The sequence below is a fragment of the Syngnathus acus genome, chromosome 6 (assembly GCF_901709675.1).
Source record: "Syngnathus acus chromosome 6, fSynAcu1.2, whole genome shotgun sequence".
Lineage (NCBI taxonomy): Eukaryota > Metazoa > Chordata > Actinopteri > Syngnathiformes > Syngnathidae > Syngnathus > Syngnathus acus.
Window position 1 is genome coordinate 6,987,891 of NC_051092.1, and position 26,189 is coordinate 7,014,079.

The 26,189-nt window shown below is 40.6% G+C and overlaps 2 protein-coding genes across 3 annotated transcripts; both read right to left on the minus strand.

Annotated features, from left to right (window-relative positions):
- Positions 1-2,947: 2,947 nt before the first annotated feature.
- Positions 2,948-18,739, minus strand: mbtps1 (membrane-bound transcription factor peptidase, site 1). Its single transcript, XM_037254517.1, has 23 exons — positions 18,575-18,739; positions 14,318-14,843; positions 13,929-14,192; positions 12,760-12,975; positions 12,554-12,664; positions 12,353-12,462; positions 10,540-10,656; positions 9,607-9,674; positions 9,310-9,412; positions 8,972-9,123; positions 8,521-8,682; positions 7,765-7,909; positions 7,454-7,642; positions 7,170-7,342; positions 6,932-7,047; positions 6,610-6,766; positions 5,781-5,905; positions 5,599-5,676; positions 5,377-5,517; positions 5,144-5,275; positions 4,883-5,009; positions 4,464-4,594; positions 2,948-3,807 (listed from the first exon to the last, which is right to left on the minus strand). Exons 2-23 carry the CDS (start codon positions 14,493-14,495, stop codon positions 3,611-3,613), a joined length of 3,192 nt encoding a protein of 1,063 aa, XP_037110412.1. The 5' UTR covers positions 14,496-14,843; positions 18,575-18,739; the 3' UTR covers positions 2,948-3,610.
- A 479-nt stretch (positions 18,740-19,218) lies between these two features.
- On the minus strand, positions 19,219-25,618 carry pskh1 (protein serine kinase H1). 2 transcript variants are annotated; one of them, XM_037254805.1, is made up of 4 exons: positions 25,275-25,618; positions 24,210-24,465; positions 22,430-23,347; positions 19,219-22,311 (listed from the first exon to the last, which is right to left on the minus strand). In XM_037254805.1, exons 2-4 carry the CDS (start codon positions 24,276-24,278, stop codon positions 21,994-21,996), a joined length of 1,305 nt encoding a protein of 434 aa, XP_037110700.1. In that variant the 5' UTR covers positions 24,279-24,465; positions 25,275-25,618; the 3' UTR covers positions 19,219-21,993. The 2 variants fall into 2 exon arrangements, with proteins under 2 accessions (XP_037110700.1, XP_037110699.1); XM_037254804.1 differs by having other exon boundaries at positions 24,210-24,818.
- Between the last annotated feature and the right edge of the window lie 571 nt (positions 25,619-26,189).

A 26,189-nucleotide genomic window follows, 5' to 3' on the forward strand; every position in this document is an offset into this window, starting at 1 on the left:
TACACTGACACCGATAGAAGGCATCATGTGCTTGTGTTTGACAATGTAAATTTGAAAGAATTCAAAACAATTCAGTATTTTAGTTCAGCCTAATTTTTGCTGAAGTTTATTGACCATCAAATACTCTCCAATCCTGCTTTTGACACCTACAGAAAGCGATGGCTGAAAGTTCGTTTTATCATTTCTATCTTTGGGGATGATCGTTTAAATATACATAATGTGAGATGATAAATTAAGCTTGCTAGTTTGGGACAAATGGGATTTGTATACTGTAAACGGAGGGATTGGTGTACTGAGAATGTTTCTGTATTGTGGATTTCACTTACTGTCAGGGTGGTCTGGAACACACACCCACATACATGCTCGCACGCACACATACACACACACACTCACACACGCACAAACACACGTGGCTCAGTGAGATACGATCTGAAGGAAAATTAGTCTTCTAATTACTAAATCATAGGAAGAAGCTGGATTACCCTCACAGATAGAACATTAAGCAATCTGCAAACTCCACAAAGGAATACCGGAGTTCATCTGAACCCCTTACCTGAGTACTGTGAGCTAGATGTGCTCACTGCTTGACCACCATACAATTTGGTTGAATAGAAAAACTTATTTGGCAATCATTTTTATTAAAAGAAATTGGGTTATAATGGCCAAATACAATCAATTAGGTCAATGTTTCTTCATCCTGATGTCAATGAATGTATAAATGCCCACAGGGTGGATGGCAAACTGCTCTACACATTAGAGAGCTCGATAGTGGCTGACAAGAGAACTTTGATTATGACCCAACTATTTATGGCTAAACAGTACTATAAATAGAATGGTGGAGGAACGACTCATAAATTTAGACTTTCTTGAGAAACATTTGTGAGAAACATTTGATCTAGCAACTCCCAAAGGAATTCAATGCATCATACAACTTGAAGAAGGCCCAGCGCCGCCTGTACTTCCTTCGGAAACTCAGGCGAGCGGGGACTCCTCCGGCCGTCATGACTACTTTTTACCGCGGCACCATTGAGAGCGTCCTCTCCAGCAGTATTGCTGTCTGGGGTGGCAGCTGCACTGACCAAGACTTGAAGGCCCTGCAGCGCATTGTGAAAACGGCTAGTAAGACTATTGGTGCTTCTCTCCCCTCCTTGAAGGACATTTACACCTCCCATCTCACCCGCAAGGCGACCAAGATTGTGAGGGATGTGAGTCACCCCGCTCACTCTTTGTTTGAGCTTCTGCCCTCTGGGAGGCGGTACAGGAGCCTGCGCTCCCGCACCACCAGACTTTCCAACAGCTTCGTACTCCAGGCTGTTAGGATCCTGAACTCGCTCCCCCTTTCAGCGTAGCGTCCTGTTCTTGCTGTATGCTCACTGGCTCGGTTTTGCCCCTCATGTTCAATGGGTTATTGGTCTGTTTTTATTCATCGCTCATTTTATTAGATTTATTTATTATTTATTATTTATGGTTGTGCCTTCTTGTTTTTGTATTGTGTCGCCTACTTGTATGTCTCGTCACCGTGGGATGGAGGAAACGGAATTTCGGTTTCTTTGTGTGTCTTGACATATGAAGGGATTGACAATAAAGCTGACTTTGACTTTGACTTTGACTTTGATATAAAAATAAACCAACAAGAGCAGGCCAGAGCCACTGATGATGACCATGGTTTACTTTTTATATTATGTTCTATTACAATCAGAGTCAGACAGCAACACTCGCTGCTCGATTCCAGATTGTGTAAACGGGTCAGGGAAAATGGCTCAAGATGCTGCAATTGTAATCTTAAGGTTTGGACAGGATGTCTCTGAATGGCTTAAGTGGTCACGGGTCGCAGGTATTAAAGTCGAGATCTAAGTAAGGTCACAATTTAAATATCTTTTCTGGATCACATGACGCATCTTATAATCTTTCTGGGGTTTGGTCAGCCCTCTTGTGTTTAGTGTGATCGTAAAGGCTGCAGGAGCTGAACTGGAGAGGCTGGTGGGGAGAAAGGTTCAACATGCCGCCACGGTGTCTCTTTCAACTGCCTGTTCAGTATGTGAGCAGTTGACCTGATTGGCCAGACAGGAACATTCTGGCACCTGGGAACCTTGGAGCGAAGAGGGCATGTGACCTCCACTCACCACCAGCTTTCCCAAATCTTGTTAGAACAGCGAGCTGGCCTCAGAGTCAATTCCCACTTTCCCAAGGTTCCTGGGGAGATTAGTTCTCCGCCACGGACGGGTGACAAATTCACAAGCTGACCTGGCCTATTAGGCTTGCAAAAGCAGTCTGTCAGGGCTCAGACCTGTTGCACACAGATGCACATCACCTCTGATGAAGTCAACCTGCATCACTGATTTGAGCTGATAACCAATACTAAACCCCTGTGTGACAAATGACAATCAATTCAGACTCTTATCAGCAAGCTGCAAGAAACAGATAAAAATTCTTCTAAATTATACATCATGCTAACAATTATTTGGGTAACCTTAGTGATATTTCATGTGACAATCCTTCCCTTCTCTTAGATTTTAATGAGTTGTATGCTAAATGCTTGCTTATTTATATTATGCTAAAAAAAAAAAAAGCAACTTGCATTCTCTGTGATCATACAAGAAGCCATTGCAACTCAAAAAAAAAAAATACTCCATTTGCAATAATTGCTGCCCCTGCAAACTTCAGACAGATAATGGCCAAAGAAAGAGAAAGTGGAACAGCTCATTTTACTTGTACACAAAGTGCTGCTGGGGGATTGTAGGTTGATTGAAGTTTGTGCATGCTCCAGTTTTCTCAGCCAATGGAGAATGTGGTCACACCAAATTAAACATGGAAAGAATGTCAGAAAGCGAGGGATATTTCTCACGCTAAATAGCAAGTTGTTCATACAAATACAAACGTATGCATGAGGTACCCACAAAGAAAACAAAGGTTGCATGCATGTAATGTGACATGGAGGTTGAGTTTCATTGTCCTAAAAGACAACAGCAAACACTACCACCATTAATCGGTGCTTGCTTCGGCGTAAAATACAGAGTATGTTTCATTATGCTTTTTTATTTTCACTTGAAGTATTTTAACATCTCTCACTGCTGAGATCAACAGAACATGTAAACAGAATATTTTCCAAAGTTCAATAATAGGAAAAGAAAGTAATAAACAACAACAAAAAAACAGGCCCAGAAACATTTTAATGTAGGCTATGCATGAGGTGCTTCTTTTGTGTATGCTTATTTTAGGAACAGTTTGTGTATGCTGGTATGACTACGTACGTGACGATTTAAACAAATTTAATAAATATAAAAAGAAAGACATTACACTTTGGTCAAATAATATTGAGCAGAGCTGAAAAGGTTAAAACGGCTTTCCAGAACAGAACTCAGCTGTGTGTTGCAAGACAGTTCATGACACCACAACACACAGAGCTTGAAAGGAAATTCGGCACAAAAAACTGTCACATTCAAGACATTTGTTACACACAAATTATAGTAGAGACTCCAATTGTTGAACACATCTTCCTCAAGACACCATTGAAGTTTGGTTGAACTCCACACGTTCAAGGTTATTGTTCCTTAAGCAATGTACACGATATGGAGGCACACCCCGTTGCTCAACCACATGTCCAAATTGGTCAAACTGTGGGGGTTTTACCACTTGTTGTCTGCTGTAAGTATGTGGGCCGTTTGATGCGGGGTTTCCTGCGCTTGGGTTTGCTCCTGGCCTTTGTGAGCTGGACCACGAAAAAGGACAGGACAACCATTGCTCCCAAGAAGGCAAACACTGGGATGGTCTGGCCGACTTCTTGGTTGTAACGACCAGGCATTATTCCTGTGTACATCGGAGGCCAAATGTCACAGGATGCATCTTTTAGATGAGAGTAACATCCTATTTTTTTTTTTTAAATCCTGGAAGGTGCATGTTAGTATTATGCTATAAATAAATTAAATTGGGTCCCACAAAAAAGGGGAAAAAATGAAAAAAGAAACGAATGGTATCGATGTGGCGGTGTTATAAAACTTTAAGCAATATGTAACGGAACACAAAGGGGGCAACAACACATATAGACAGACAATCCTTACAGGCATGTATGCTTTATGTTTTGAGTAAAATGACTATTACTGCAGCTAACTGGCTCAGTTGAGAGACTCCTTTGTTTTGTATCTCTATGTTTGACTGTATCATACTACCCACCAGTGGTCAATGTGGCGACAACAAGAATAAGGGCTGGAAGTGGATTAATGGCATTTCAATTGGGAAAGATGATTTCAAATGTGAACGTGTTGAATTTCAAATGTGACCATGATACAAGTTTAACTGCAGTACCATCTCAGAGGTTTTCTGGGGTGATGAGCCTTGTTCCAGTTTGTGATGAGATCACGTTACTTTTTAAACTACAATTAAAGGGTTTCTAAGAAGGATTTGTAACAATTTGTATTTAGGAAACACTGCGTCCTGGAAAGTTAAAAAAAAAAAACATTACTCACCGCCAGGGATGTCCCAGGCCCCACTCTCCCCAGGGGATAGAGGTCGGACCTGGGGACGGTAAGGCCTCACATTTGGCAATGCCACCTTGTCCAGATCCACAGAAAGAAGCTTCTGGTGCTTCCATAAGTTACTAGAAGCAAAGAGAAGTATACACACAGAATAAAGCATCACATTCTGAGCTCTAACCACCTCGATACTTAAAAGTTAGCAGTGTACAGAAAGGAGACAGTCCATCAACGGATTCTTTACATTTGCCCAATTAAAAGGTAGCATGCATCTAACGGCACAAGGACCATTACATACGTATGTTCCCGCTGTGACTTATCATAATATCGACCATCCATAACAAAAGAACTTGCGGACCACTAAATTAACTTTACTGTGTCGATGAACGTCACTGGAATCTAATCAATCCCACCTTGGCGCCGTCTCATTGAGTGGCTGCGGTTTAGCCCAAGAGAGATGTGGACAGGCTGGTAGGGGGCGGGGCTTTGGGTTTCCAAGATGAGCCTCCAGAACTTTTGAATAGCGATAAAGATGATTACCTGTCAAAAAGTGAAAGAAATCAACTTGAAGATCGGTCGGATTTTTCCTCATCTTTTGCGAAATTATTTGTCTTTTGTCTATAAAAAGACAAAACCAAATTAAATTGATAAATCGATGTATTTCCACGATTTACCCTCTAATCTCTGTGGCATTGGGTGCTCAGTCCCTGTGGGTGGTTGCATCCGACTGTGGGAGTGACTAAGGCTGGGAGGTGTCATACTGTAGGATGTGTACTGAAGTAAAGCGTCTAATAGCCAGAAACACTCTGAGAGAACAACATACAAAATAGTTGAATATGGGCCAGAAAAGCTTGTTATATACAGTACATGCAAATAAAAGATACAAGACAGAACAAATAAAAGTTACCTTTTTGTCGGTGGCTGTCATCTAAACAGTTTGAGTCACCGTACAGAACAATACGTCCTCCCCCATCAGATGGGGTTTGGTACAGCCCAAGGATGGGAACCTTTTCCACCACTGTAGTCTCCTGCTTTAACACCTCTAAACCTTTGAAAACAAAAAACATACACATTGGATTTTCACTGATAGGCAGCCTAGTTAAAACATGACAGCTGCACAACAACATACCTTGGTCCTTTAGGTTCTTGGCAATTACTATTCCATCTTCAGGGAAACGAGCTATGCTGCAGCCTGAGGCATAATACACTGCCGGGAAAGAGACAATAAGATTAATTTGGTTTTATTAATGAAAAAACAGTATAGATGTACAGCTGAGTAGAGCTAGACAAAGATGTATGTATATTTATTACTGTCATGATCTGCCAGAGTGAAGTCGCCCTCGTACAGCCCATCACTGAAAGCCATCCCCCACACCGAAATCAGATCATTCAGTGCCGGCACATTCGCACCACCTGTGTCTGGCATCCACCATTGTCTGCAAGTCAGGACAAAAAATACATTTAAAAAAAGTGAGAAGAACTTGATATACCATACAATACAATAATACATCTTCACTTGTATAGCGCTTTCACAATGCAGCCCGATATTTTAGTGACCTGGGGACCAGTGCTACAGAAAAAAAACCTGAGATTCAAAATCGGTTCCAAAAAAAAAAAACATCTAGAAAAGCTTACTGCCATCTGATTTGAAATATTGTAAAACATTGTTGCCCAATGACATAATTAACTGTAATTTGAGTATGTGTTACTTCCGAGTGTGAATCAAAATGATAATCCTTTACATTAATCAGTACCCAAAAAAATATCTCTCAGTTTCAAAACTTTTGGTGACCCCTGTACTGCTGTGTATTTTTTTTGTTGTTGACAAAATTTGAAAACAGCTCATTGAGTGTTAAACTAGCTTTGTCAGCATATCCTTTCAAAGCTGTAAAGTCTATTTGTAACTGTATGTAATCCCTTCAATGCCAGAAAAGCTTTGGTGGAATGGTGCAACAAGGAGACCTAAGTCTTAGAATCTAACAATGTGATAACTATTTGGTATCGATTATGAAACGCAGCTAATCGTGTAAGATTAATACTGTCTGGGTCAGTAAATTGTCACAATTCAATTTCTGTAGATTTACTCCAATACCAACCACATTATAGTTGTGGGCAGCAGTTAAGAGTAAGTAGAGATTACCTGGTGTTTTCATCATAGAATTTGACCTTCCTCATGACAGACGTGTTGTACCAGTCGCTGAAAATAATGAGTGAAAGCCCATTGTCAATGTCCCTCCTCAGTTTGGTGATCTCTTCAGGGAAATATTCCTCCTCGCTGTCCACCATCAGCAATGTGCCTAGTCAAAAAAAGACAATTGGCCCACATGTTTGTCTCTCAGAATTCTCTAAAGCTGTAGCAAATGTTTTGGGCAACATACTTTGTGTCAAGATGTTTTCAAAATATCTACTAATCGCAAATTCTTTCAAGTGTGGTCAAGTACGATGTTAAGCTGTATTCTTACCATATTGGCTGGCATCAAAGCAGGTGATAGGAGCGCCCAACACTTCAACAAAGTACCCCATGCTTCTCAGGTGCTGGTACATGTCCCGAAAATTTGTGTGAATGTGGTCACCATTCCTAGGAAAACAAATGATTCGAAACAAAGCATGGTATTGAGTTGTCTCAGAATTAATATCAACTCAAATCAGAGTTGCTGGTGTGAAAGGTAGAGGACATTTCGATAGTTAACATGCACATACCAGTCAAGTGGGTCATTTTTCATTCGGAGGTTATCACGTGGAAAGTAGCCAGGTGGGTAACGCAGGTTGTGGTACTGGTCCCACAACACTCTTTTACTGCGTGGTGGAGTCTGGACAATCTTCACCTTAATGGGCAGTTTCACTGTGGAGGTCAGTTCCCCTTCCACCTCCGACTGACACGTGATGCATAGATATTAGTCCAACTTCACAATGCATGCACATTCGTACAAATGACAAGGGGTGTCAAGGCAATGACAAAAACAAGTGTGGGTTCACGGACTCACGTCATTCTCTGCAGGGGATGCCACCGTCACCATAATATGGCCTTGGGCAATCCCTTCCCAGGATGCAGCTTTCTTGGCAACAGATATGGAGACAGCCAGGTAGCCAGCCCATGGCCACAACACAGATGAGTATGAGACGGCCACATCAATATAATCCCCATTCTGAGGAAGGTAAGGCTGCCAAATAGGCTGAATGAGAGACATCATGAAGAAAAATCAGGTCAGGTGCAGTACATTCTTTGCGTCATTTTTCAGCATCAACATTAAAGGAACAGTTTATATGAAATATTTCATTTGAGATTTGCGTTCACCTTGTCCAGAATTCTGCCTGTGACACCCATTCCATTAAGAATAGTGACATTAACAATGGTGGGCATTCCTCCATAGTAGATGGGCTGAGAGCAGTAAGGCCACATGTATGGACACTCAGTTAGGTCAATGTAGCTGGGAGAAAGACTGAGAGAGCAGAAAAGACGCATTATTTTTGATGGACTGATTTTGAATGTATTTTTCTAATATTAAAAAAACCACACAAAAGTAAAGTTAGTAAACAGCCATGACTAGTACGTGAGTACATTGCGGGCTGTATGTGGAAACATTTTATAATTTATTGATGCAGCAAAATCAGAACAGCCCAATGTCAACTCAAGTTTTAGAGTCAGCTGCTCTGGGAAACTGGGCATATGTTTAGTATGCAGGGGGTGGCTCTTCACTTTGTAATGTCACAAAGTTAAAACACTTGTCGTTTTGAGGATCAGGCGGGACGCTTCGAGAGGATGAACGAGCAGGAATGTTCCAAGAGTGGTGAATGGATGAAAACACCACTTTGTAGGGTGTTTTTGGTGAGGAATAATACATTTAACAAGCTTAAACAATTATTTTGCATGATACAAGTCCTTTAAAAGGATGACTAGTATGATTGATTCCTCCCAAGCGTGAGTGGGAAAACAATCTGATGCATTCTACTATACATTAGATTTTAGTAAAACAGTAAACACCAAAACACTTTTCATTCAGAAACTCGATTCAGGCCTTTTCTGTTGGTCACTTAATGCGACGGGTGTTACCTGGCCTGAGGTTGGTAGCTGTTGAGGATCTGGTAAGCTCTGATCAGGTCCAGTTTCCCATGACCCTGCTCGAACATGTTGACTCCCGGCAGCCTGCGGGCTGAGGCGATCAGAGCTTGTTTCATAGAGGCTGGGTTCACCAACTCTCGATTCAGCACAGTGCTGAAGATCAGAGGACAGGTACATATTGTATGACGACACTGGTGTCAGATTCTAGGTATTTCAAAACAGTGGTAAAAAAAAAACTAGCATGAAAAAGCTGCTTCTTTAAAGGGAGTGGTAATCTCCATAGTCTCCATGCTACACCGCACAGCAGCTCATTATTGCAACTCATTTCTCATGGGTTTCACAAACAAATCAATACTGGTTAAACTGGTTCAAAACTGGTTTAGTTTGGTTAGAATGACTCTTTTAAAAAAAAATTGAATGAAAGGCAGTTTTTGATATTCACCTCGCCAGAAGTGTAACAGCTCCAGCGACCACAGGAGAGGCGACACTGGTGCCAGACAGTGATCGGCATCCTTCCTTCATCCCCGACCCCCGAACACCAGAACCGTAGGTGACAATATCGGGCTTCACCCTGCCGTAGCCCCCTGGCAGCTCCTGCACAGAGTGAGCGTGAGGAAGATATAACACACAAGGTTGCGAGACTTGCAGCTCTTGTTACACATGCCGCTCCCCCAAAGTATTGTAAATTACAGATCACTATATTACTTAAAATATATAGACTATAAATATGACTTATAATATATAGTAAGTGGAAATACCAGTGCTCCTGCAGACACTCACCCAGGTAGTCATGCCTCTGGATGAAAACCTTGCAATGTTGTCTTCAAAGTCTATGCCCCCTACTCCAATTACATCCATCTGGTCTGCTGGGTTGTTGAGAGTTCTAACAAAAGATGTCCATGTTATTTTCATGTCATGTGGCAGGAATGACCAGCAAGCATTCTTAATTAATACCCCTATCTAGTTTAAGTATTGGGGGTCATGTCCTATGTTTGTATGTTTGGAAGTATGTATGCATGTATGTATGCATGTATGCATGTATAAAGCATGATTTCTTCAATATAGGGACTAGCATACCCATACAGAGGTCCGTCGTTGCCAATTGCAGAGACCATAATCACTCTATTGGCAGTGAGCTCCCACACCTGCAAAACAAATAGAGAAGAAAAATGAAAATTACAGACACATCACAATACAGTAATTGCAGCATTCAGCCCAAAACTCTGTGACTGAGTCATGAAAATCTTCCGGCACTTTTCTCCTGTGCAGTCGCAAAAATTCTTGTTTCCATCACCTCCTTTGTAAATACACCGCAAACAATTATTAGGCACTAGCCAATTATTATTATTTTTTATTCTACAGAGCTCTCATTTAATCCAAAATGTTGTTAAAGCTCAGCTAGTATATTTAAGATGGTAAATCACTCTCAAGAAGTGTTTGCTCACAAAATTATTTGTGCGTGAAATTAAACACGAAATAAAAGTGAAGAAAAAATGTGTTGGAAAAAAATCAAAATGAAAAAATATCAATGAAAAATAAATTTGAAAATGAACAAAGAAAAGAAGAAAAAAAATTAGGTGAACAGGAATGATGCTTACTTTGACTAAACTATTTGATGTACAAAAGTGGATACAAAAGGATTTTTGCTTTTCAAGGTGGAAATGTCATCCAAATTAGTGACGTTTTAAAGACAAAGGAATAGCTTCTTGGGTCAACTCTGTGGTGTGCCACCATAGAGGCTGTGTCTCCTGGGGGGTGGTCAGAATAGAGTTTTATTTTATTCACTCTAGAGTGAGAATCTACACAGACAAGACAGGGTTCTATTTGCCTATATTCATATTGCATAACCATAATGTGTTCCTATCGATGAATTCGTTGAAATGATTCTGAAACATGTTAACCTCCTGTCATCGAGGAATAAAGGCATACTCAGAGGTGGGTGTCTTCCAACTTGAATATTATGATAGATGACCTGTTTTTCAATTCAATAACTACTATATCGTGTCTGACCTTATCAACAAATGGGTGATCCATGAAGTCAGGGCCTCCAATACTGAGGTTGAGAACGTCAATCTTTTTCAGGATGGCATAGTTGAAGGCATCCAGAAACCATGATGTGTATGACACCTGCATGGTAAAAAGATACAAGGTGGAATAAATAAGTACATCTAAATCTCGATTTTACAAGGACTGGGGTTCAGAATTTGGGAATTGCGTTAACCCCGAATGCGCGTTGTATAGAAAGTCTTTTTTTTTTTTTTTTTTGAAAGGCATGTTTTTAGGCGCCAACGGGTTCTTCGTTACGTTAATTTAGGTCAGGCATGTTGTTGGGCAGCCAAAGGGGTCTGTTTGCTCCACACACATCAAAGTCTGTTGACATTTGACCTTTTAGCCCTGTACATTTAACCCTGTACATACAAATTGTCAAAAAGATTGAACAACCCAACTTCTTATTATCTAACGCCTTTGAATTGGTCACAGAAATTCAATGAATCACTAGCACTAAGGTTTACGCGCTAGTCATCTAGCTTTGTACAGTCGTTATATCATCCATTTAAAATACTACCTAAAAATTTATTTACGACAAAAAGAATTGGGGTCCATGACCAAACCTCGTTAGACAGAAGGTTGCGTAAAATCGAAGCGAGTAAAATGGAGATTTAGGTGTAACACACAACGACTTGTACTTGGATTTTATGTCGATAAAGATGTGGAAGAATCTTACTGTATTACCTATACTGCATGGTTAATTATCATTACAATGGAATGCACAGATATAGTGATCCCTCGCCACTTCGCGCTTCACCTTTCACGAATGCACAACTGCGAAGGTTTATAAGTGATGAAAGAACGACGTTTAAATACACACTAATAACGTGGGCGTGCCTCTGAACAATGTGCGTCACTGCGGACATGACTAAGTTCAAGCGCAGGAGGTGGCAGCCGGGCCACACACGATGGAAGAAGCACCAACTGGTGCAGAAGAGTCGGGACACGTGACAGTATCACGCGTTTGTTCTTTTAATTACTGTAAAGGTACAATACATGCACAGAACAGTGTGGGAATGGGTAATAAGGGAATGGGGAAGGTTTACGTAGAGTAAAAGCATTGGGAAGGGTTTAGAAAACTTTAATGTTGTGTACTGGACCACAATGCAACAGGAGATTCATGCGCGACCGCGACTCATTTTGGTTTCGCCATGCATGATGTCCGCCGGGTTAGTGAAGTGTGGTAATTCTGAAGGTATTGCACTCTTCTAATTGACTTGCAATACATCCATGCCCTCTAGCGGCCAATAAGAAACACCACGTATTGGGAATTTCAATACAATTATGTTTAAATTTCTAAATAATGCATATATAATTTCTACTTCGCGGATTTTCGTTTTTTCCTGGGTGGTTTTGGAACGCATCTCCTATGAAAAACAAGGGATCACTGTATAGAATAATTTGAAGCATTTAAATTTAACATTCCTTAAGCACAATAGTAGTGATTGTCCAACCATCCATTCTTTCTCTGTATTGCTCATCCTCACTAAAGTGTCCTACAGCCTATCACAGGTGACTTTGGGCCCATGCAGACAAACAAGCATTTGCATTTATATTCACACCTACGGCTAATATCCCATTGTCAATTAACCAATCAATTATGCTTTGGGATGTGAGAGCAGTCTGGACAAACAAGAGAAAACTCGCACAAGCACAAGGAGAACATGCCAATTCCGCGCAGGAAGGCCGGACCCCTGATTTAAACCCATGAAATCAGAACTGTGCAGAAGGAGCCATTTGGCCGCGGTATAATACAATAATTTAAGGTTTTTACCTGGTTGTTTGTGAACACTCTGAAGATGTGCAGCTCTGAGTCAGGAGCAAAGCCCTGGCACTCTCTCATACTTGCTATCACCCCAGCTACAAAAGTGCCATGACCCAATCCTGGAGAAAATGGGGAAGGGAAAAAAAAAGCCCGATTTAACAATTTTTCTTTCAAGTCGTTAAAACACATTAGGATGTTTTCAATGTTCACCATCATCCAGCGTCTTCTCATTGGTCCAGTTGGTCCTTTCCTTCACATTCTTAAAATGTGGGTGTTTTTCACTTAGACCAGTATCAAACACCGCCACCTTCACGCCAGAACCTGCACGACCACACAGACAATGATAATATCAACACCTTAAATTTGGATGCTCCACGGGCTCACTTTTCTCCTAATTCCAAACTGTTCAGTCTTACCAGTGTGTCCCATCTGCCAGAGTACATCTGCTTGCAGGATCTGGGCTACATGGCGGGGGATGGCTCGCAGAAGGCGCCGACTGGAGTGGCGCCCAGTTGAATGCCAAAAACCCGAGGCCAGTGACAGACTGGTCCTTCGAAAAGGCCGGGATGATTGCCATGACTGCCATTTTTGCATTTTGTCAGTGGTGTTACAAGATGCAGCCGTTTCTGGTGCTGGTGAAACAAAATGAAAAAAGAATTGTGCAATAATTCAGTCCTCAGGTCAATATATTTGTGAATCATTACAACGGTTTTAATTCTATTTTTACATGTTCAGATTTCTCAGTCCGGGTGAGCATTTGAGCAAGTTTCCTCTATCTCACAGTAGCATGGCGGAACGCACCAGCAATATTTAAGTTAATAGTTCCATAACTAAAACATATCATACCAAAGTCATTCAGCAAACAACAGCACAACTCAACTGCGATGCTCGATGCCTGTGTGGGTTTCTTTAATAATTCGTCTTAACCACTCATACAGCATCTTTGTGTCTTTGGAAGTAATCTTGTCTCAATTTATGAGAATAAGCAAAAACAGGCAAAGAAGCATATTGATTCAATTTTTCCAACTAGTATGGTCTTTAGTCTTAGTAGCATTTGTTTTTTTACATTAAATGACAAATAAATTCCACACAGTCACAGTCTAATTGTCAATTAGTTGATTATTCTTTCTGAGTATTTTCCAATTGAATTCTGTACTTTTAGTTGCAGATGTCAAAATACTTCGCTAGTTTACTCATAATAAATCATGAAGAATAAAAATATTGTATGTATTGCAGCCCACACTGCTGTATTTTCTCCAACGTCAGGCACAAGGGGTACCCCACTGTTCAGGCAAGTCCCACCACACTAACTCACTTTCTCCCTCTGTGAGTGAGCAAACACAGACATTCCCTGCCACCCCCAAAAACAAACATATTAAGACACACATTCCCGATCCAAAATCAACACACTCAGACTTGACGTGTGTTTGGTCCTATTTTAACACTTTTGGGAAATTGCATCCTTTCCTTGAATAAACAGGGCCAACATCCGGCGTGTTTTCAGAAATGCACTATGCATGCTCCATTTATCCAATAATTTTAAATGAATATTTTCCAACCATTTGCACAGTATAGTCATACTTACAAGGAATGTATTTAAGCGAACGGAAGACTTTGCGTTGTGGAGTGACTCTCTTGATGTAGGGGTGATCTTCTAAGGTCAGCAGACTGCTGGGTGAAGCTTGTCGGATGTGGACCAGATCAAAGTCACTGGGGAAGTCAGAAGCTGGGTTCTCCCTGGGGACAATGTGCCACTCCAATGCTCCATCCCTTGCGTTCCGTAGGGCACTGCTTATGTACAGGCTGCGTGCTTTGGCCGAGAAATACCCCGTGAATGCCACAATGTACTCTGGAAGAAAAGTGTGGAAAGGTTGTTTTGGGAAACCCATGTGGTGGTCTTAAATTCACATTTCAAGGAAGAATATTAAGCACATCATCTCCTTAGAATGTTTGAGAAGAACAATTGTTTCTTACCATGCTCCACCACCTTGGAAGAGAATTCTAGTTTGAGAGTGAGATGAGAGCAGTTAGAGTTGGGAGACTCCAAGTAAGGGCTTTGACCAGGGTCAGATTTTCCCTCTGTCATTGGCTCCATCCCCACTACAGGCAGGAAGCCTGCAAGCATGGTAATCCACACTGGCAGTAGGAGCATTTTGCGTAGTGAAGCTGCACAGATTATGTGTTATCCCTATGAAACTCTGTTGCGGTTTTTAGTTTTGAGCAGTTAAAACCTGTTTCAAGGTCAGGGGAATGAAACTGCATATCTGGTCCACAGCTCCAAAAGTGAGTCCATAATGAAAGCGTTCTGAGCAGCTAAAATAATTTCTTTCTGCGTTTTCTCTCCATGGTGCTGGGCTAAGGTGGAGTTCAGTGACACCGCCAGAGTGGGAACACAGCTGCCATGCTGAGAAAGGAGGGGATGTGTTCGAAAAGCTGGAAGATGGCGGGAGAAGCGATGAAGATAGAGTTGACATTTATCAACGCTGTCCTTTATTTAAACCTGGAGAAAAATGAGAAAACAAAAGTCAAGCTATAGTGACGTACGGCCAAAATCCAATGCATTGGAAAATAGAAAATGCTTTTAACATATTACTTATGAATGATTATTTCAGTGTATGTTAATATATTTAACAAATAAATATTGATGATTATATCTGGATAATTTAAACATACAACAAAGGGAGCTCATGAAGCTGCAATTTATCCGCCACCTTTGTATTTGCTGGTGTTCATCTTTAAGACACAAAGCCAGCTGGATGAGCTTCTCCATTTTTGTATTTGCTGGTGTTTATCTTTAAGACACGGAGCCAGCTGTATCCTCTTCTGCATGCTATGATGAACCGAGAGGACTTCCGGTAATAACAAACCCGTATACTGACGTCACAGACATGCAAGGTAAAGGCAGTTTGTTCCAAAATGTGTGTTTAATAAGTGTTTTAATGCATGCTGAACGGATGTTCAACATTAACCACCCCTCTCATTCGAAATAAAATTTGGATCAGAATGGTCTTGATCTGATCGGAATATTCTCAGGTGTGTACATGAAGCATTTTTATTACAATCAGATTTTTATTCCGAATAAATGCAAGTTGTCAGTGCGTCGAGTTTTCTTTTAAGTCGGTCTAGTTTTCTTGCATGTCTTCTGCATCCAGCCCTGCTCTCTGATGTTACTTGCATTTTTGTACATAAAAACTGCTAACTTTTCTAGTTCCATGTCATTTTGCTCCTCACATGACGGTGTGTACTAACCAGTCTCAAGAAAACAACAGACCCAGCATACTCAAACTGACCAAACTTCCTGGGTCAGTCCAATTTTAACCCAGCAGTTTCAAGGGTGTAAATGTCCATGTGCAGCCCAATCAATGATCCTTGGGCAACAAGAAAAGCAACCTTCTGGGACACTAAAAAACTGCAGCTGAAGCTCCATTTTACGTGTTTTGATTAATCGTAGAATAAGTGGCTGCTTTATTCTCTCTTCCATCCAATTCACATCACAATGACTTGCCGTCCTGAAAAAGGTTGATGTTCTCAACCTCAGTGTTGGGGGCACTGACTTTGTGGATCACCCGTTTGTTGGTAAGGTCAAACACTATATACTAGTTATTGAGTTGAAAAAGGTAATGTAGTTAGTTAACGCAATTCCCAAATTCTGAACCCCAAAGTCCGCGTTAAAAAAAAAAAAAAAAGCAATCTTTAGCTGTATTCCCCTCTGAACAGCACCAGCGACAGTCCTGTCAGTTCACAAGTACACGCCAAAGAAGACAATGTTGCACATTTAGACACACCCACCTAGACACAAAGCCCCCATACATGCTTACACACTCGCCAAGAGCTACACTAACTACAAGTCAGGCCCACAGTCATGAAGGGCAACATTCCTTGCAGTTTCTCGTCACGTATTGCTATATAAATGTGCTTTTTAGCTTGATTAGGTGTCTGATTGGGAATATGATCCAGAGTAATGCAGCAAATACTCTTTTTTAATTGCCTGGCTAGAAGCATATTATAAGCATGTAAAGCAGTGTATCAAGAATCAAGACGTGTATATATATAAAGCCCTCCCTAGAACAAACAAAAAATAATACTGCTGATATTTTGAAAACAGAACTGGCTTTTAGTAATTCAAAAGTCTGTGCCCATGGGTTCGTTAGCCTTTACCAATTCAAGTGTAGTAAAGAAAGCAATCTATTCAATATTAATCAGATCTCAAGCGTCCAAGTTAACAATCAAAATATATAACGTTGCTGAGAAATTCGATTGGATAGTTGATGCAAAGACCATATTTTATGTTTTTAATTTGTGCAATGTGCCTCTTGTACAAATGTCTTCTTTGGCATGCAATTTTTCAATTTCCCATATCTACTATTGCTGCTAAAACAATGCAAATTCATCCAACGTGGGGATAATAAAGGTTATATTTAAAATATTTATTATATTACGGCACTATTCCTTTAAGCAGCCCCCTCCTTTCAGCTGTGAGTTGCTCTCTGCTGTAACGTGGTTCCAGCCAGACCTGTGTGACAAGTGCACACAAGCACTTATTTGTGTTTTGCAACTGTGTTTAATTACCTTAGCAGTAAGCACGGCTTCCCATCTGATCATTCTACTTAAAAAAGTGTCGATTTTTCACTGCTGTTAAGGCCATTATAAGTGACATTGGATGCATTAGCTATCCACACGCATATAGTACGTCGCAGAAGTTTTGCAAAATAGTGTGTAATAAGCATTCCCCAATCGGAACAGTGGGAAAACAGCGAGGTGATGCGGGCGTACAATTTGGGCATTTTTGTCACGCTGAGTAGTGCGCATGGAAGGCAATACAATGATGGAATCAACATGCATTACTTAGATTGAATGGTAGGGTCCAAATCTCTATCTTCGGGCAAATGCAGACCTAAAATTCAATATATTGTCTATACCATGCAATTGGGCTTGGAGTGTATCAAGTCGGTTCTGTCGACCGCAAGCATTGGTCGAAACAAAAACGCATGCCTTAAAAAATTGTTTTTTTTATTTATGAGCTAATAGTATATACCCTACTATCGCTACTGAGAACACACCCTGTGGCGTGTGTAGACTTCATACTATTATATTGTTTTTGTTTGTCTAGTAATGCTTGTATGAATGGCTTTTAATTGAAATGGGTGCATCTTACAAATTAGTGCAGCTCATGTTGAACAGGCTAAAACGCCTTGTCAGAGTTTGTTCGAACACAATTAAACTTGGGAGGAAAGCGTGATCTCGCACTAAATCGTAGCCATTGACCTGGGTAACAATTTGATCACTTTTCACACAGAGGATCTGACCGCAGGAAATAGGAATTCATTTACGTAGTGAGTTTTATGATGGTGACAGATCAGGCCTTGAGTATAGTATTTGTACTTGTTGTTTTATTCCACCGCGGTAACAAACAAAAATGTGTTTGTGGGTTTTTTATCCGTTTTTTCTTTCCATTGAAAATTACTTCCCCAACAGTCTTGGTTATGCAGGAATTAAAACTTGCAGCTCAACATCTGCATCGGGGAAACGGGAATGTTGGTTGTTTGAATAAGTGGATAGCTCTTTCACTGGTTCCTGGTCGGGGCAGGATCTATGACTAGATAACAATATTGCAGGGTTGTAAAAATAGGCCAGCGGTTTCAGAGAAAAATGTCAATGCCAGGGGCAGGGAATCACTTGTCTTAACAGCAAATTTAGAAAGATGGCATCAAAGTCAAGCCAACTACGATTTAATAGCAAAATTACAGAATTATGATGACATTTATTGGGACAGTACAAAACACGTCGGAACAAAAAGGGATACAAGTGCATGACTTCCAACGATTTAGTTATACTAACTTAAGTTTGTTTACTTCGAAGCAATCCAAATACACGCACACAATGAAGGTGTTGTATTTAATGAACATTACCGTGTAAGAACTGTTAAATCGTTTCTAGTATGGTTGAAAAAGAAAATATCGGTTTACTCGGGAAAACAAGAAATCAAAACAAACAGGAAATACAATACCTGCATCGTCTGTGTAAACATTGCAACACTTTCCAAATGAAGCAAATGTCTAAAAATACCACGTGCACTGTAAAATATGTCAAGAGATTATCAACATTGTTAAATTAAAACAAAAGTGTGCAGAGAATTTTGACCCAGCAGACTATCACATGTATACTATATGCTAGCTAGCGTAGTAGTCTTTTTCGGGAAACACTTCATGAAGCGATGACAATGTTACTCACCGAGATAACTATCGGAGCTCCCATTTGGGGTTGTATTATTTACCTTCCCTTTAGAGACGCACAGTTACCGTCTCGGTTCCGTGTTTGGCTTTCCTTGGACAAAAGCTAACAGCAGTTGTTGTCTTCAGCCACAGACGACTGACGTCTCGACAGGATTGGCTGCCAGATCGTGAGAGACTTTTACGCTTAAACTTGATTCGTTTCCCCGTATTCCAATGTTTTGGTAAAGACGGGATATAATAATACACTAGATTGTCTTCTTATTAACATAATATATAAGAATAATTCTCTTATTTTAAGCGTCACTCGTGTGTCGGTTGGTACAGTGGGACCGTCACTATATCCTGTTATGCAACGGATCTGGCAACCCAAGCATCTCCAGTGACGGTCATTTCGGCATGTTGATCGTTAGTGGGCGCTGTTTCACAGTATAAAAGTTCGAGTGTTAATTTAAAGACACGTTGTTTAGTATTTGGAAACACAAGCAATTAATATCCCGTTGACGCGTGATTTTATTGCGATCAAAATAAAGGTGTACCTAGGAATAATAATAGTTTATATATTTTTTTTAAGTATAAAGCAACAACTCATATCAAGTTGTTTTTTAATTAAAACACCACTGAAAGACAAAGAAAACACAATGGTAGAAGAATCAACACTTTATCGCTTATTTATACATCATATAAAAAATGAATGCTTTTCGGTAAGTGCTGTCTACTTCATTTAGGGCATTGTCATTTACACCAACTCAGAATGACAACATTGAAAAAAGTACTGTTGTGTTGACATTTTTGCAAGACGAACACATTTATTTATTCAAACAGCATACATGTTCTCATGTATTCAATGTAGATAACCAACTCAAGAATTCAAATGATTTCTAGTTGTGAATTGTTATATTCTGTGAGAAATCAATCTTGTAAGACCTGATGGACATGTTTTGTGAAGTTCTTCTATCATGAGGTGCAGTACCTGCAAAATGAGGCATCAACAAGCTGCCTCTATGTCGACCGAGTGTATTGATATCAGTACCTATGATAGCCTCAATTACTGTATTATAGAGACAAGAAGGCAAAAAGATTCAGAACAGATTTCACAGGATAGCACAACTTGGTGTGTATAGGAAAAATGCAAATAACAGCAATAGAATGAGAATGCTTGGAAACGCAAGGAACCAAAGATTTACAGAAATACTGAGGTCAGCTAAAATGGCTCAGCTAAGTTCCAGTATGTTAAAGAAAAATTCACAACAGCCTTTCTAATTCTTTGTAGATCACAGCAACATTTTCATTAATGAAATTGTAGCAAATCATTAAAAAAAAAAAAAAAATAACTGATAGACATCAAGGAATGAAACTGCTTGTACAAAAATCAGTTAACTTTCTCCACGAAGTGCTTTGCGAAAATAAACAAAATAACAAAATTTCTCATTTGGGAAACATGTCAGACTACACATTAAATCATATTAAAGTTTAACAGTAAAAAATGATGTGTTCAAATAATTTCTGTCAAATGTAACAGCTTTCTAGGTTTAATATTAAATTTCCAGACATTCAATTAAACTTAAACAAATAGTAAACAGATGAATTACAAAATATTACTTTTCATTTGTTTTCTATTCAGCATAAAATCACATGTAATAATAATTTCTTTTTAAAGAAAGAGGAGTTGGAGTATTGTTGTATCCCCGGTGCCCTTGGAAGTGTTACATATGCATAAAAATAGTTTGGGATTTTTTTTTTTCTTCAATGAATAATGGCTCTTAATTATCTGGTTTTACTTGAGTTTTCACTACCTAAAAATATTGGATATGAATTATATATAAAGATGCACTCGGGCAATGTTCATTTTCGGTGGCGTATATACCTCACTGCACTTCTGTAATCACTTGCACTAGCTACCAGTAGAGCGTATTATTGTGCACTCGGCAGTAGATAAGGTAAACCTTTTAACATAAAACACAACATAATTTAGGGGCAGATGTCACAACAGTTGTCCAGATTTAAGAATAGGAAGGCCATAGAGGCATCAAAGACAAAAGAAAACAAAAAAACACAATGGAATGCCTTCACTCGTGAATTGGCAATAAATCCAAGTATTACAGTTTTACAATTACAAAACCTATACAGGGGTCCTCGGTTTACGACGGTCTCAAGTTACGTTGTTTCGTGTTTACGACACGCGTCTCATGTATTTGAAGCCTTTTTTCGACCTAAGCGGTTTTGCGTCGTAAAGGCGTCATAAGATTCGTAACGTGTGGGGGAACTAGTTCCACGAAAGAGGCTGTGGACTGAGGAAAACCGCGTTACCCATACATGGTATACGTCATTTTGGACTGTTGCGACGTCTCTCTCTCTCTCGCGTGTGATATCATCAACCACAGGAATGAAGGTAAGGAATTGTTTTCTCTTTTTTAATTACTGTACTGTTTCATTTTATTACTGTTCTGACTTACACCAAAATTCAGTTTACATCGCCGCATAGGAACGGCTCAATGTCGTAAACTGAGGACCCCGTGTATTTATAGTTTTTAATATAAGCTTCAGTCCAACCCCATGCAGTCTTTGTCTTTGCTTTCATTTCTTTAGTTTCTTGCTTTTGCAACAAAGTGGTCTAAATGTATAACTGGCAGGTGCAACTTGCATAGTTTGTCTCATCCATACTGTGACTAATAAAGGGACAAAACACAAGTTAAATGGCCTCATAACCTTGAGAATTCAAAGTTACTGCAGCAGGAAGGAGCACAAATTACAAATAAGGCACTTGAAACAGGACTGTGGGGAGGAGGTGAAATCACAGATTCACAATCTTTTGGAGAGTCAAAAAATATTAGTGCTAAACTGAGCAAATATGGCAAGATGAGACAATCTTAAAGGCAAAACATGTCTTGATGTTGGCCTTTTGATGTTGCATTGATGTTTCTGCAAGTCTCCAGTGGCCACTCTCCAAGACGGATACTACATAAATTCACAGCAATTGTCATCAGTCATGAGGGTGTGAGGGAATGTTTACCCTCCTCTTAAGTAACTTCATTACCTAGATCTCTGTTCAACAGATCCTCATGGAAGGTCATTTGTTCCAGTGACCAACTGAATGGAGACTGTCCACAGTAATAAATAAATACATGTCAAGACACACGAAATGACAGAACAAAAGGAAAGGAGTGCTCCATCCTGTTAAGTAGGATAGGGGCTTAAGTATGAACAGATGGACTGAGAGATGACAATGATTTGGTAAAACATCGTAAAAAAAATGCTACGCAATGTTTGTCCTTCCAAATTCAGGGATTATAATTTTGATACAGTCATGCTGGCAGCAGGTACTTTCTCAAAGGCTTTTGACCCATTTTCTGAGTTTCTTTCAGGGGGCAGGAATACCTTCAGTATGTCTTTTTAACAGCCGCCCCAATAAGTTAGGTGTCAGCCATTGTACTGCTGCTGATAGCGTCTGTTCAACTCACGCAGCTCTTTTTCCCGAACGCGACGAGCTTTGTTGGATTTGGTTGAGCGACTGGAGCGTGTGGACTGGGCCGACTTAGTGCTGTGGCAGCGAGATGACGCCCGCTTCAGCAGGTTCTGAGATATACAGCGTTGTAGGTTCTTCATGGAAGAGGCAGCAGCCATGCTGACGATCCAAGGGTGCTTGAGAGCCTGGCCGGCATTTAGTCGCGCGCTAGGATCCACAGTTAGAATCCGCTCCACAAAGTCTTTGGCAAGGTTGGACACACTGGGCCATGGCTGTGGAAAGAAGAAACGCGCTATCAACTTAAATGAATCCCAAGTAAAATGCATGGTGCAACATGGTGAAACAACACTGAAAATTGTGTAAACGTGTTGTTTGGCGACGACTCCTCACCTCTCCAGAAAAGCTGTACTTCCCCTTGAGGATCTGCCGATATAGCCTCATACGGTTGTCATCTTCAAAGGGCATGGTTCCGCTCAGCAGGATGTATGAGATCACCCCCAACGCCCACATGTCGACGGCATTTGTGTAGGGTTTCCTCACCAGGATCTCGGGGGCAATGTACTCAGGTGTGCCGCAAGTGGTCTTCATCAGACACTCGTCGCCCTTCTTCCTGCTGTTGGCCAAACCAAAGTCAGTGATGATGATTTTGGAGTCGGCGCCAGGGTGGTAGTACAGCAGATTTTCGGGCTTCAGGTCTCGGTGCGTGATCCCCAAAGTGTGGAGATACTTGACGCCGTCCAGCACCATCTGCAGCACCCGGGTGGCATCTCGCTCCGTAAAAGAGCCGCGAGCAATGATGCGGTCAAACAGCTCCCCTCCGGTGGCCAGCTCCATCACCATGTAAACTCGCTCGGCCGTCTCAAAGACCTCCATTAGCTGGATTATATTGGTGTGGCGAACCCTTCGAAGAACGCACAGCTCGGACTCGCAAACTTCCCTTCCCTCCCTGTACCGGGTCTCAATCATCTTTATGGCGTACGGCTGCCGAGTGCTCTTGTGCTCCACACGTACAACCCGGCTAAAACTCCCTCGACCTATCAAAGCTTTGATGTCGTACTTGGCTGTGACTCGTGGGTCAAACTTGGCTCGGTATTTGGCCACCTTTTTTCGCTGAGGGTCTGACACCTCAGATGGGTTTTTAGAGATTTGTGCGGAGGCAACAGGAGTGGAAGCTTGTCCCTGAGGAAGCGGTGGGGAGATGGAACCTGTCTTGTCACCTCCCCCACCACCAGCCTCATCAACCTTGCTAGCCGTACCATCTCCTCGAATGAAGTGCTTGTAGATGTCTGTTTGACGGGGTGGATCCACCTAGGATGAAAATACAGAATCAGTCCCATGTTAAACATATGAGCTAAACAAACGTGCAAAAATCGCAGTCATGAATTACTTAGGTAAGGACCAATATAAGTCAATTATATTTACATGTTGCCACTGAGTCGTCACTTCTTTTGTTTGTTTTATGAAACTGTGTTAGATGGAGGCTATAATGGACAATCATTTATTAATTCATCATCAAAGCCTGAATGGTGACATTTATGTCAGTTTGAATATCATTACAGTGTCACAGCCACTTCGGGCTCTGACAATTAAAATGGGAGTCCATAACAATGATTTATTAATCTGTCCTTGTTGCTCACAAATGAATTGCAGCGAGGTTGACAATGGTGATAATGAATTTCATTTTAATAGTACAATTGTTGCTGTTGATGGTAACATTGATATAAATATGGTTACAATTACAAATTAACACTGATAGAAGGGCACCATGTAATTAAATCAAATAACATTGTATTCTTGAAACAATCATAATTATGGATAAAATAGCTAATCTAACTAAGCTATGGCGTAGCCCATTTTGTGGCATTAAATACTGATAACTGTAATTTTAATTGTATCTTAGATTGATTGGGGCAACTTCTCAGTTCAGTGAAATACAGTAGGGTAGAATAAAATCCATCCACTCTCTTCCACTTATCTGGTTGTGGAAGCAGCAGCTTAAGCAGAGAAGCCCAGACTTCCTTTCCCTAGTCACTTTGTCCAGCTCAGAATAAAACTAACGACTAATTCTCTGACAGTATTAACAAAAAGTTGGACCCGTTTATTGTTAGTTGTGCATCTGCACCTAATCAATTGTCCAGTGGGTGCAGTTTAAACAATGCATTTTACTGACCTTTTTGACCAGGTCCAACTGAACATCCCCTGGAGGCTCAGGGAGGACCTTAGTATTCCTGCACCCCATCACATAACTCGGGGACTCAGCCCAGCCAGCCACGCAGGCCACCAGGAGCCCTGCTTCATTACAGCATCAGCCGACTCAACGTCGCCCAAGCTGTGCCTCGACTCAGACTGAGGGTTCATGAATCGAGCCGGAGTCCCGATCAGCTGGCATCAGCAGTCACTGATCTTGTATGCATCCGATCCATCCACTAATGCAAAACGTCATTACTGCAGTAAAACAAACATGTTGGCTGTCTCCTTCCTCCAGCAGATGTTATTACTCCATGTCACAATTTAAATCAGCCATTGTGACTGAAGATTAGACCTGACCTTCATGTCAGACAAGATAATACTTTGAAAACTTCAGATCAAATTGCATGGGTTACTTGGGGCACAAAATCCACTGACAATAGAAGGGTGGAAAGCCCTGGGACATCAAACATCAAGCAGATACTTTGCTAAGCGTCTCCACTGAAAGTATGCAATAATTTACTCCATTGGTTAAGGTAGCAATGTATCATTATCTTCCAAGGCAAAAGCTGTCAGAGTGAAGATGGGAACTCTGTAAAGTAGAACATAATACTGTTAACATCACTACACATCACGAGGCCATCACTTCTGTGATATTTAGCAACAAACGGTATATGATGTACTAAAGTTCAGGTTGCTTGTAATGTAAGGAAACCACTTTCATACTAAAAAAATGTGTTGATTTTTTTTTTTTAAATGTATGTCACCCCTCTCAAAGAGCAACATGCAAGTGTTGTACGTAAAATAGTTTGGTGTGAATTTAATTCCACAGGTGGAGGCCACATTATCTGCAAACGTTGTCTTGTGTACTTTGTTGAGAAGTACGTCCAAAAGTTTGTGTTGGGCGGGCCCTTCTGATGCTCAATTTACCGCAAGCAAAAACCCTGATTCTGTATTTTTGATAGAATTGGTCAGTTTAACGTTTTCCGTTCATGAATCTGTACAGAAGGTTGACGCCACATAGGAAAAATGAAAGTTGATTTCTCACCTTATTCGTGCTGAATGGGGATAGCGAAGCTGAGCATGCTAACTAGCAGGCTAGCAACAGGGCAGGACTCCCAAATTTGCCAAATCCAGCCTCCTCACCCCACTATCACTCAGCTGGCCTCTCCATTTTCAACTCGCAAACTTTTTTTTCCCCAAAAAGATATCTTCAAGGTAAAAGTTTCAAAACTCCTCAACCCTGTGAGAACAAAGGTTCGGCTAAAATTGGCCTTTAGTAGTGTCCTTCGCGAACGTTGTCAAGTTTTAAGTTTATCATTAGACCTCGCGAACTTTCCTCGTCGGATGTTTTTCTGGTCGGTGTTTGTCGAGCAGGACCACCTCCTCTTGGCGAGGATACACATAAACGGACTCAATATTCCGCTCTATATTTTCAAAATAAAGCACTTTCGAGGGTGTTGATGTTGGTAAGGCGGATGTGGCAATTTACGAGGAACTCACTGAATAAGGACTCTGGTAAACGTAAAAGTACGGATTCACTTGTTATTGTTGAATAAAAGAAAAAAAGTATAGAATACTTACACATTTACTCACAAACCTACTATATGGTAAAAAAAAAAAAAAAAAAAATCCATCAATCTGAATCTAAAAATCCTAACTACCACTGACTGACTTTCTGCAGACAGATGCTGTTGGTCTTTTTGATACTGTGTCATCTGTTTGGTTTAATAAAATAAAAAAAATACAACCCTGTAAGCAATAGAGATAAGGAGTACAGATTTCTGTTTTCAAATAAATTGTCATTCCAATAAAATACTCAAGTACAGATTACCGGAACCTGATTTAACTCCACTAGTAGCCACTGTTTAGAATCAAGAAACGCACACAATCCCATTCGCATTACAATTTTTATGACACTCTGTTTTTTTTCCAGCCTTCTCATCTAGTTGTAAATCTGACT

Bases quoted from the DNA above. Each gene is read 5' to 3' on its own strand.
- mbtps1 (XM_037254517.1), bottom strand. From the start codon at position 14,495: ATGCTCCTACTGCCAGTGTGGATTACCATGCTTGCAGGCTTCCTGCCT. The intron at 14,193-14,317 runs GTAAGAAACAAT...CTTTTCTTCCAG, and splicing joins TTCCAAGGTGGTGGAGCATG to AGTACATTGTGGCATTCACG. The intron at 9,124-9,309 runs GTGAGTGTCTGC...CACTCTGTGCAG, and splicing joins CCAGAGGCATGACTACCTGG to GAGCTGCCAGGGGGCTACGG.
- pskh1 (XM_037254805.1), bottom strand. From the start codon at position 24,278: ATGGGGTGCAGGAATACTAAGGTCCTCCCTGAGCCTCCAGGGGATGTT. The intron at 23,348-24,209 runs GTCAGTAAAATG...TTTTCATCCTAG, and splicing joins AGTTGGACCTGGTCAAAAAG to GTGGATCCACCCCGTCAAAC. The intron at 22,312-22,429 runs GTGAGGAGTCGT...TTCTTTCCACAG, and splicing joins AGTACAGCTTTTCTGGAGAG to CCATGGCCCAGTGTGTCCAA.